Genomic DNA, 12945 nt, shown 5'->3' on the forward strand with positions numbered 1-12945 from the left:
TAATGGCAGTATTTATTATATGAATAAAAATATAAAATAATATTTTATTAAAATATGTAAGAAACCTTATGATACAGATTGGAAAGAGTGCTGTTCAGATAACTTAAAGTCTAGTTCCAGCTCGGCAACTGACTAGTTACACGACTATTACTGTTTTTTTCTCTACAAAATGATCAGAGGCAAGGAACAACAGGGAGAGGGTAGATGAAATGATTTCCAAAGTCCAGTACTGAGTTCTAATATTTTTCTATGGTCTAATGTCTTTCTGGGCTCTAACAATATAAAATCTAAGGCTTTTCCTAGCCCTACTATTATCTGTTCTAAGGTCCCTCTTTTTCTGTTTCAAGTCCTCTATTCTCTGTTCTCTCTTCTAAGATTTCCTTCTAGCTCTGATAAAATGTGTTCTAAGATCTCTTCTGACTCTAACATTCTAGGTTCTAAGGTCCTTTACAACCCTAATATCTTGTAATCTAAGCTCATTTCTAACTGATGATTTATACTCTAAGCTCCTTTCTAACTTTTATCCAATATTCTGTTATAAGTTCTAACACTCTATATTCTAATATTTATGGAGGAACCTAGAGCAAATTAGATCCACTGAGGAAAGAAGTTATAAAAGGCATGCTTGTAATTTGCCTAAGATTTCTGGCAAGGTCCAAATCTCATAGTTGTAAGCTGTTGTTTGGCTGAAACTCAGAAAAGGGGAACCCCTGAAGGATTCCTCCCCAAAATAATCATAATAAAATCTTGAGCTATTCCTTATTTTGAAGAGCAAAGAAACCTTTGTCATGTTATGACTAAATGACCCAGACTATCCTTTCCCTGGGTTACTCAGAATAGATTAGCTGTCACTCTTTCTCAATTTACTAGTGCTTGTTGAGGAGCTCTAGAAATGTTTTGGAAAAAGTCATTTCATAAACAATATTTTGTGGGAAAGTAACATCTCCTAATTATGATGTAATGATTAGTACCCTGCTTTCTATAAAAATCTTTCTCTTTGTCATAATAAATGGAGATCATGCATCATCCGATATGACCTTGCTTTGTATCTCTCTCCCTCTTTTTCTCTCAAGATCAGAACCCGGATTCAACAAATATTCTTTCCACTTATGACATTCTGGAATTTCCAGGTCTTAGAAAAGGAGAGCAAACTTTTGGAAGCAATCCCAGTCTTCAGAATCTGGCCCCTGTTTACTCACTGCAAGGTGAACAGTGACTCTGGTAGGCATCCAGGAACCTGATATTAAAATGTGTCTTATTATTAGCATTACCACCATCCCCTCCACCTCTCCACATAGCTTCAGGAATGAAATGGCTATTTAGTTCAGCAAGAGGGCAAATCACCCCCAAACAGTCTTTATAAGATTTGTAGAGCTACTTGACTGACTCAGGTTTGGGGGAGATAAACATCTTCAGGATCCAAAATCCCTTGATAAAAGCAGGAATATAATTTTAAGAATGAGAAAAGGAATCACTCTTGTTCCAGCTTAAGACTATTATGTCTCTCCTGCAAGATGAATCCAAAGCATAATGGGTGATGAATGAGAATTATTTCTAAATATTGGAAAATATTGGGCTCCCCATACTTCAGCAGACACATACCTTGTGGTTAAAAGATATATCTTGCAACAACTTTCAGCTCCTATCCATCTCTACCTTTAAGCTAGGTGCCTAAGGCAGGAGAGTCATCATTCTTGCCATCTTTGTTTGATCTCTCACCAAGACTCTTCCTTTTGTGGATAATGGTAGCAATCCATTCAAGGGGGTTCAGGAGGCTGGCTGAAGGAGAAAGTTGAGAATTAAATTTGTTATGCATCTCACTGTCATTTGGGTGAAGGCAGGAGCATCTGTCCCTTGCATTTTCTGCCTCTTCTTTCTGTGAAAGGCAGGCAGTGTGGTTTGAATGGAAAGAGTGCTGAACTTGAAGTTAGAAGACCAAGGCTTTCTCAGTCAGAAGACCTTTGTTTCAGTCCTGCCTCTGACACACACCAGTTATATGACCCTGGGCAAATTATTTAATCTTTTGAGAGCCTAGACAACTCTTAGACTATAATGTGCTATATTTGCTGATTTGCATTAGTAGGGAGAGAAACAAAACCACAGATATGGAGAAGTGGGATCTGGGGATGAAAATTCTTCTCCACCTCCTAATTCCACGAAAGGAAGACAATAAAGTGGGCAAGGACATTGGACCTGGAGTTAGAAAACCTGAGTTGAAATCCTACCATTGACACTTGTTTGTGTCTGTGGGCAAGTCTTTGAATTTGGTTTGTTAGTTTATAAAATGACCAGACTAATATCTGTGGTACCTGCCTCTCAGTATTGTTATGAGATTCTAGTGAGATAATGTACGTTTTTTAGGTTTTTGTCTTGTTTTGTTTTTTTAGGGGTTATACCAAAGTAGCCTGAGTATGTAGGGCACAGAAAGAAATCAGAGCACTTGGGGAGCAGCTAGGTGTTTCAGTGGATAGAAAGCCAAACCTGGAGAGAGGATGTCCTGGGTTCAAATCTGGACTCAGACACTTCCTAGCTGTGTGACCTTGAGAAAATCACATAATTCCCATTGACTAGCCTTTACTGCTCTTCTGCCTTGGAATCAATACACAGTATTGATTCTAAGACAGAAGGTAAGGGTTTGAAAAAAAAACAAAACCAAAGAAATCCTGGTCCTGCCAGGTAATAGTCATATTGTTGTTTAGTAATTTTTTTTTCAGTTGTGTCTAACTCTTTGTGACCCTAGTTAGGGTTTTCTTGGCAGAGATACTGGAGTAGTTTGCCCTTTCCTTCTCCAATTCATTTTATAGATGAAGAAATTGAGGCCAATTGAATTAAATGACTTGCCCAGGGTCATACAGTTAATAACTGTCCAGGCTATATTTGAACTCAGAAAGATCAGTTTTCCTGATTTCAGGCCCAGGATACTATTCACTGAACCACCTAATTGTCCCAGGAGTTGTATAACTTGGGACAAATTACTTAAAATCCTTGAATCTCTGTTTTCTCTTTTATAAAAGGAAAGGGTTGGACTGGATGACCTCTAAGGATTGCTCCAGCTCTGTGAGACTCAGAGAAAAAAGAAAAGGTTATCCCACATTTTCCCCTATCCTTCAATTTCTTCCTTTTGTCACATTTCTAACATTTTGCTGACTTCTCCATGCTTTAAAAAATAACCCAACCAAATAAAAAACTCTCTCTTCACTTGACCCAATAATTCCTTCATGATATTCTTTTAAATCTCTTTCCTTTCTCAGCCAAAACTCCTAGAAAAATCTATTTACACTCATTGCTTCTATTTCCTTGCCTCCTATCCTCACCTCAACATTTCACAATCTGATTTCTAACTGTTATTACTTGACTAGAGGTATTCTTTCCAAGGTCATTGACAATTTCTTAATAGGGAATAAGCCTTTGTTTGCTATTTTCAAAAAAACCCTTACTTTCTTTTTGTAAAACCCTTACCTTCTGCTTTAGAATCAATGTTATATGTTGGTTCCAAGGCAGAAGAGTGGCAAGGGCTAGGCAATGGGAGTTAAGTGACTTGCCCAGGGTCACACAGCTGGGAAGTGTCTAAGGCCAGATTTGAACCCATGTCCCCCTGTCTTCAGGCTTGGCTCTCTATCTACTTTACTTAGCTGTCTCAAAATAAGCCTTTAATAAGCACTAACTATGTACCAGGCATCGTGCTAGCATTTTGCAAATATCTTATTTGCTAAGTCCAATGACCTCAACCTCCTTGATCTTCCTATAGCTTTTGACACAATTGACTCTTCAGGACACTCTCTTTTCTGAGTTTTTATGACACTACTATCTGCTGCTTCTCCTTCTACCTGTATGACTTCTATTTTAATCTCCTTTTGCAGGACCATAAACCATATCTGACCCAGTATAGATGGGTATACCCTTGATCTCTCTTTTCTCTCCATTCCCTTTCTTGGTAATATTCATAAGATGATAGGAATCAAATCCAGCATTGGAAATAAACTCAGAAGGCACCTAGTTTAGGCATGGAGTCAGGAAAACCTTATCAGTTATGTTCTTGGACAAGTCTCTTAACTCTGTCTGCCTCAGCTTCCTCATCTGTAAAATGAACTAGAGAAGGAAATGGCAACCACTCCTGTATCTTTGCCAAGAAAACCCAAACAGGGGTCACTAAGTTAGACATTGTCATAAATAAACATTTTAGAGAAGTCACCCAATTCAATCTCTTCATTTTACAGATGAGAAAATTTAGGAAAAGTTAAATGATTTCTTCAGATTTAGATGCATTTTCAGAGTGGCTTTAGAGTTATGGAATAAGCAAAGGCATTTAAGTATAATATCTCAGAACCTGACACTTCCATCTCCCAAAAGATAGTCTAGAATCATCTGTGAGGGCAAAGCAAAGGGACGTGGATAGGTAATGATATCCTAGGGACTGTGGGACTTGTGGAATAATAGGCATGACAGATCATTGTTTTTGCTGAAATACTTGTTTATATGCACTTTTGAGCCTTTTGTGTTTTAAGCCTGTCTTTGATTTTGGGAGAAAAAAATAGTCGTCTTCTCATGATACCCGTTTCTGTGTACACAGAATGTTTTTTCTATAAATGATATTGTTCATCCTTTTTGGAGAAACCCTAGATGTGATCCAGACCTAAGCTTTGGTGGACAGATTTTCCCCCAGTAGTCTACTCTAAGACAAGGGCAGAATGAATCAGAGAGTACGCAGAAATCCAGCTTCTCTTTTTGTTGTCAGGCTACCCCAGGATGGAATCTGGGCTCCATAAGAGTCCAGAGACAGAGCCCTTTGTGGAAGGGCACCCTTCCCTCCCTGGCTAGAAGTGACATATTGAGTTTGGAGAGTAGAGTGTTTGTGGGAGTTTGTGGGGTTCCCTCCCTGGTATGGGTTCAAACAACAATGAGAAGCTGACCAATCAGACTTTGCTTAATACAAATGCCTTGAATAGGGCTGCTGTGCTGGCCTTGGGTTCCTATTTCAGCAAGAGAGGAATAAGATAGATGAGTATGCCCAGGAAGAGATTTCGGTAGTCTAATGTTTGTTACTACAACATCATGGGAAAGGAATAGGAATTGGGATGGAGAAGGTAAAACATTCTCTTTGAAGAATTTAACAGTTTTGATTTGCTACGGCTCATTTTGGGGGAATTTTAGCTTGTTTTTCCCAAAACTATTAGAGAAAATGAGAGAAATAGAGAGGGAAGAAGAGAGAGAGAGAGAGAGAGAGAGAGAGAGAGAGAGAGAGAGAGAGAGAGATGGAGGGAGGAAGGAGGGAGGGAAGAAGGGGAGAGGGAGAGGGAGAGGGAGAGAGCAAAATCTTCCAAAAGAAACTTGTTATGGTCTCCTGCATCATAACATTGGATTCAGCTCCAGCTGTCTGGCGGTGGGGAGGGTGGGTTGGGGTATGGGGAGGGGAAGGTCACTAGACCAGAGCCGATCAGTTCTTTTCTTTTTCCTTTCCTAGTGAAATAAGAAATGTTGTCAAATATTACTTCTATGGGGTGAAAGCAGGCAACAGAGGAGAGGAAAGAAATCCTTTTATCAGAGATGAGGAGGCTGATGACTTGGGCTGTGATATTTCCTTCCCAGGGTCTTTGCAGAATAGAATGAGTATGTGGATGGCAGGATGGAGAGGGAATACTCTGGACTCTGAATCAAGCAGGTTTAGTTCCCACTTCCACCTGTGATGCTTACTAGCTGTGGGACCATGAGTCAGTCACTTTAATCTCTCCAAACCTCAGTTTCCTCTCTGTAAAATGGAGAGGATAATACCTGTAGCACCTACTGCCTGGTATTCTTGTGAGCCACAAATGAGACAATTGCTGTATTGCACTGGCATCATTCATAGAGTTATGGAATGTGAAGTAGAGAAGGAACAAGACTGAGATAACTTGTCCAACTCCATTTTATAAAGGAGGAAACTGAGGGAGGGGAAAAGTGATACTCAAGGGCACACAGAAAGTTGTGAAAGACTGAATTCATCTGAATGTCTATTATGTTGATTATACTTTTATATTATTAACTGTATCCACTAATTTACTCATATATCTCTTTGCCTATCTATTAATAAACTCTTTTGTTTATTTGGAAACTTTGAAGTGTTATGAAAATATCAATTAGGATTTTTCTGGTAAATACTGGTTGATCAACTTTGAAATAGAGGACAAGAATGGATCAACTGATCCCAGTAGTCCAAGTCCATTTGTCCTAGAATTCAAAGTCCTTCAATTTAGCCTCAATTTGTTGTTCTAGTCTTTGCAAGCAAGCCTTGTGGAGTGTTTAGGGTTTGGTTAGACATCAAAGAAGCCAAGACCATTCACTACATCCTGAGCCATCATAGGCCATCCTGACATTTGTCTTGCCATTGAATATTGATCACTCTGGAAGAGAGTCTGAGACTGATGATTTTGTGCAACTCTGCTTTACTTCAATCCAATTAATGCACAAATCAAAAGACATCACCCAAGTCAAGGCATCACTTATTGTGAGATCATTGATCCTCTCAAAGAAAAAGGACAAACAACTATGTAGTCATCAGATAGGTAGATAGATGATAGACTGATTGATGTAAAGATTGATGGATGGATAGATTTAGAGATAGATGATAGATAAATGTATATAGATGAATGGAGAGATAGTAGATAGATAAGTAGGTACATAGATGGCAGATAGGTAGATAGACAGATGGTGTGGCATTTATTCAACCCTTACCATGTGTCTGGCACAATGCTAAACACTGGAAATACAAATGCAATAAAAAAAAAGATAGATTCTGCCCCCAAGGAACTAATATTTTAGTTGGAGATGACAATACAGGGGAAGGGAGAGCAAAGTAGAAGGGTTCAGAGAATCAGGAGTAGAGTCAGAAGAACAAAAGACATGGATGGTCTAGGTCAGTGATGGGCAAACTATGGCCCATGGGGCAGATGTGGCCCCTGAAATGTTCTATCTCCCCACACATATTATTCCTAATCTGATGAATACAATGAGTAGGATACAATACAATGAAACTTCGAAAGAGTCGCATTAGAAACAGACTGACAAATGAGCATTTCCTTTCCTTTCGCCCCTCTTTAGAAAGTTTGCCCATCATTGGTCTAAGTGGTTCTTTAAATGGTGGTGCTCCAGGACAGCTAAGTAGATCAGTGGAATAGGGCACCAGACTTGGAGATGGGAGGACCAGGGATCAAATCTGTACTCAGACATTTCCTGGCTGGGTGATTCTGGGCAAGTCACTTAACCCTAATTGCCTAATCCCTACTCCTCTTTTGCCAAAGTGATATTTGGTATTGATTCTAAGACAGAAGGTAAGAGTATTTTTTAAAAAGAAGGAAAAATAGTGATGCTGGGAACTCACCAATCAGAAAAGGAGAGGAAATAGAAGAGACTCAAAAAATGTTTGTTAATTGGAAAATTTAAAAATAAAAGAAACAGGGGCAGCTGGGTAGCTCAGTGGATTGAGAGTCAGGCCTAGAGATGGGAGGTCCTAGGTTCAAATCTGGCCTCAGACACTTCTCAGCTGGGTGACCCTGGGCAAGTCACTTGACCCCCATTGCTCACCCTTACCACTCTTCCACCAAGGAGCCAATACACAGAAGTTAAGGGTTTAAAAATGTAAATAAATAAATAAAATAAAAGAAACCCAGGAGGAAAATAAATGTTTGCTGATTAATGCACCTTAAGGTTCCTTCTAGCTATAAATCTCTGATTCTTTAATTCCATGATCCCATTTCTGACACTTTCTGCCTATGTGTGACTCTGGGCAAGTCATTTGCTCTTTCTGGGCCTCAATCCTGCATTGTAAAATGATGTGGTTGAACCAGATGACATTTACGGAAGGTTGCTTACAGGTCTGCATCTCTGATCCTATGAATATTTGATTGCTTGAATGGATAGGAGGGAGGTGTCTTCCTGGCCAAGGATTCTGTTACTCTTGGGGTACTCGGAGCTGGCTAGCTGTTTCCTGCTGCATCCAGGGACTAGGCTGAAGCATGCAAAAACTCCAATGTAAAGACTGCTTTGATTATCCAGCAGGCAGAAAATGGATGCTAAAATACAAGCACCCCAGTCCAGTGAAAAATGTTGGGTGAGCTACTATGAGCGACTGTCTTTATTAAATGGGATCCAACTGGAGCTGTGGGTTACTCTGGGGTGTTATTGGAAAATTTTATATTGATCGTCAGCATCAGGCCAGGCAAGACCTATTTGAGGAGGGAAGTGCCAGGTAGGAGTCCCTATCAGCCACAGTCTAATGGCAGAAATCTATTAATTAAACCTAGTGGACAACCTGGCATGAAGCTCATAAAACGGTAAGAGAATCCATGTGCTTGGCTTAAGTGGCTTCAAGGAAAAAGGAAAGGAAATTTGGTGGAGTGCAATCCCTTCTGAAATGCCCTCCAATCTATACTCCACATATCTCATTTGTATGTGGTTATTTACCTAGTGTCTCCTCCCCAGAGGACAGGGACCTGCTTTGGGCTTTCTTTGTGTCATAGCTACCAGGAATCTAGAAGGCACTGGATAAATATTTGTTAATCGACTTATTAACTTGGACTATAGGCAGAAGGTGGGGGCTTGAATCCTTCCTTTCCCACTGTCTAGTTACATGATCTTGGAGGAGGGATCAATTATTTTCTTTGTTCTTCAGTCTCCTCTTCTGAAAGATGGAGGGTGTAGAGATGGAATGGGATGTTGGGATAGATAACAGAATAGTGGATTTAGAGCTGGAAAGGACTTTAGTGTCCATCATATACCCTTACTATGCAGATGAGAAAACTGAAGCCCAGAAGGGCTTTAGCTTTAGAGCTGGAAGGGTCCTTAGAGGTCCTCTCATTTTACAGATAAGGAAACTGAGGTTCAAAAAAGGAAAACGACTTGCCCGTGTTCATACAGCTATTAAATGTCAAAGGTGAGATTTGATCCCAGGTCTTCTTGGCAATAAATTCTGTCTTCTAGAAGATAGGTCATGCAGTGGATACAGGAACGGGGTCAGGAAAAATTGTGGGCCTCAGTTACTTCCTAGCTATGTAGCCTTGGGCAAGTTACAACCCTTTTTGCCTCAGTTTTCTCATCTGTTAAATGGGAGTCATAATGGCATCTATCACTGTGAGGATCAAATGAAATAATATCTGTAAAGTGCTTAGCCTAGTACTTGACAGGTCCAATAGAGATTATTCCCTTCTTTCTGTTGCCACTGTCCTTGGATGACTGATTCTTAGCACACTGCCTGGCACACAGTTAAGTTCTTAACAAATGTTTACTGACTGACTGATTCTGGCATCCACCTTCCCTTTCCCTTCCTATTCCTATTTACCACACACTCTAGACAACAAGTTTGTTTTCATTTATTTACAGATATGAAGAGAGAGAGAGAGAGAGAGAGAGAGAGAGAGAGAGAGAGAGAGAGAGAGAAGAGAGGAGAGAGGAGAGAGGAGAGAGGGGAGAGGGGAGAGGGGAGAGAGGAACAGACAGAGATAAACAGAGCCAGAGCCAGAGAGAGACAGAGACAGAGAGAAAGTACCCTAAAGAACCATGCCTGGAGATGATGTTAGATCAAATCTAACCTCAGACACTTCCTAGCTGTAACCCTGGGCAAGTCATTTAACTCCAGTTGCCTAGCTCTTACTGCTCTTCTGCCTTGGATCTAACATTTAGAATTGATTCTAAGGCAGAAGGTACGGTTTAAAAAAAAAATCATGCATCAGAGCTGAAGTTAGTGTGGTATATGTACTAGAGGCAGAGATAGCCTGAGGGCCAAAAAGCTGTGATTTCAGATTCTGTATCTTACAAGTACTAGCTATGTGACCCTGGTAACCATCTCAGGACTCCAGGCAACCATCTAAGACCTTAGGTTGCAGAGAAGGTGCCCTCCTGCATTGGTAAAAGGGGGTATCTTCTTCTGGGAGCTTCCTAACCCAAAAAGAACGGGTGGGAACTTTAGAGACCACCTAGTTCAATACCCTCATTTTACAGAGGCCACCGACTTGGGGAAGAGACAGCAACCGCTCAAGATCACACCATATGTCAGTGATGGAGCAGGTCTCCCGAGTCCTTCCTCATAGCATTATGCTGCCTCTCAATTCCTGCCAGAGGTTTCTTTGGAATCACCATCCCTGCTAGGAGGTAGGTCTCTCCCTTTTTCAGTCTGTTGGCATATCCTGGCACACCCCTGCTGCTGTGGATCAGAGAACAGCCAAGACTTATGACATGGTTGTCCTCTCCCTCCTCCTCTGATACGTACATGCTGCTCCTGAATCCAAGCTTGTCTGGGGGGGACCTCTGTCAATATCCCCACCAGGCAAGGACTATTATCTTTAACCTTCCTCTCAGTTATGGCACTTTAATGAAAAATTCATTTAAGGCCCACAGTGAAATATAAATTTAACTGAAATTATTCAGTCCCTGAATGCATAACCCAAAATACTTTTGCCTTTTCTTATCAATTCCTGGGTCATTCGTCATCTTTATTAAAAAATCCATAAGGATACAGCTGCATTAGAAATAGATGTGTCCCCTTGCTTAGAAGAGGGTTCGGAGGGGAGGAGGGAGGGAGAAGAAGTGGAGGAGGAGGAGGGGAAATTACTTAACTACGAATCCAACCAGCCACATCACCCTAAAAGGGTCTCGGATGCTGACTTTATAGAAATATTTTCCTCTGAGACTTAAAGTAATCATTTTCCTTCTCCATGGGCTTAGGAGACACAGTATATAGATCTTCCACAATTTGATCCCAACTGTTTTCATAAAGTCCTACATGGCTGGAGATAGAATGGATCTTATCCTCCACCTTCATTTTACAGATAAGGACACTGAGATCTAGAAGGGCCCAAGGTCAAATAACAATCTGGTGGCAGAGCCAGAATAAAAACAAGGTTCTGCCCCCGTCCCTCAGTCCACACTCCTTTCCCAATTTAAAAAAAATACTATAGAGACAACAGAATAGTGATTACTGTGTTATAATTGGACCCAAGGAGACCTAGATTCGAATCCTGCCTCTAGCACTCCCTAGCTGTGTGACCCTGTACAAATGGCTTCATCTCTCCCCTGTTTCTTCTTCTGTAAAAATGAGAATAATCACCACCTCCTCATAGGATGTTTGGGAGGTTCAAATGAGATAAGATATGGAAACAACTTTGAAACCTTAAAATTGTATATAAATGTACCCCGTTGTTATTACAACCACTTCAGGTGAAAGGGATGACTCACTCCAGTACCCATCAATTAAAAAACATGCCCAGACAATGCCACTGAGATTCCACTCGGAACAGTTTGGGTCTGTAGCGAGGGAGGGGGCAGAATGCTCAAGGCCGGTGACTCTGCTCAGACTCCTATTTGGCAAACCTCCATTCTCCACCCATGAGCGATTTTTTCTTTCCTTTTCTGGACATAAAAGACAACAAGGCTTTGCTACATGGCAACGTTCTTTTCTGTTTTTCTTTGGAAAACAAAACCAGCAGGTTTCAGGAGAAAAGTCAAAGCTTTCAGAAGCAGAAGGGAAGGCAGGAGACGCAGGTCACAGCAACATGGCGAGGGGCAAAGATGTCATTCGGAAAAGCAGGAGGAGGACCAGCAAGCTGGGGGCTATGCATTGATCAAAGGCAAGGTTCTGCTGTAGTTCCAGGAGCCCCGAGTTATGGCAGGGACCCAGTATTGTTTGTGAGAGGGAGCCAGGATGGGCAAACGGGCACTCCCTCTTTTGTCTGTGATGTTCTGCATGCCTACAGCAGCAGCCTCTTGGACTCTGTCGGTAGCACGGGGATACCTATCCAAGACGGGCTGCCTGTATTCCTGGACTCCTTCTCCAAACCTAAATTTTCCCTTTATTCCGGGGATGAAAAAGGGCTCTCCTCTGATCCCAGACTCCTCAGGAATTCCAGCAACAAGCCAGCCACCTCCCTAACCACTGAACCCTGCCATAACACAGATGTTACCTTCATGGAGGAAAAAAAAAAAAAAAAAGACTATGTTAGGCTTGTCCAATCCTGTCCTGCCCTGACCAGTTCTGAGCTACCTACCATTTCCTTGGAGCCTGTTCCAAACCTTGAGTCTACCAAAGGATTCTCCTTTCCCCTCCCTACAAGCCTCCCTCAAAACACAAACACACGCAGACATTATACGTTACACACTACACACACACACACACACACACACACACACACACACACACACACACATCTTTGGTTTATGCCACACCATCATTCAGGCATATAATTGACATAGATACGTCCATTCATTGGCTATCTACTATGTATAGTATGGGAAAGCAAATAAATTAGATATAAAATGTGGTCTCTGCCCTCTTAGAGATTGCAATCTTTTTGGCAGCAACAGTAGAAAGAGCATTGAACTTGGAGTCAGGAAACTTCAGCTCTAGCAACTTTATGACTTTGAACAAGTCATTAACTTCTTTCAACCTCAGTTTTCCCAACTCTAAAATGGAAGCAGGAAAGGCAACTTGGCATCTTGGATAAAAAAAGCATTCTTGGTTTTAAGAGTCATAGCCATCTTACTATTTGACTTTGGACAAGTCACCTAACCTTGCAATGCTCAAGGCAACTCTCTAGAACAGTTGATTCCCAAAGTGGGTGCCACCGCCCCCTGGTGGGTGCTGCAGCGATCCAGGAAGGCGGTGATGACCACAGGTGCATTTATCTTTCCTATTAATTGCTATTAAAAATTTTTTAAAATTAATTTCCAGGGGGCAGCTGGGTAGCTCAGTGGAGTGAGAGTCAGGCCTGGAGACAGGAGGTCCTAGGTTCAAAACCTGGCCTCAGCCACTTCCCAGCTGTGTGACCCTGGGCAAGTCACTTGACCCCCATTGCCCACCCTTACCAATCTTCCACCTATGAGATAATATACCAAAGTACAAGGGTTTAAAAAAAATTAATTTCCAGGGGCGCTAAGTAATATTTTTTCTGGAAAGGGGGCAGTAGACCAAAAAAGTTTGGG

The 12945-nt window shown here is 41.3% G+C and overlaps 2 protein-coding genes across 2 annotated transcripts in view; both read right to left on the reverse strand.

Annotated features, from left to right (window-relative positions):
• Positions 1-10239, reverse strand: part of LOC123251730 (transcription factor E2F8-like) — a 19915-nt gene extending 9676 nt beyond the window's left edge. The window contains exon 1 of the mRNA XM_044681029.1: positions 10105-10239. Coding sequence (XP_044536964.1) covers positions 10105-10239 — 135 coding nt within the window. The remainder of the gene's footprint in view (positions 1-10104) is intronic.
• The window catches only part of GALNT18 (polypeptide N-acetylgalactosaminyltransferase 18), a 527538-nt gene that overhangs the window by 450972 nt on the left and 63621 nt on the right, over positions 1-12945 (reverse strand). The window lies entirely within an intron of this gene.

This window comes from Gracilinanus agilis, chromosome 6, assembly GCF_016433145.1.
Source record: "Gracilinanus agilis isolate LMUSP501 chromosome 6, AgileGrace, whole genome shotgun sequence".
NCBI classification, from domain to species: Eukaryota; Metazoa; Chordata; class Mammalia; order Didelphimorphia; family Didelphidae; genus Gracilinanus; species Gracilinanus agilis.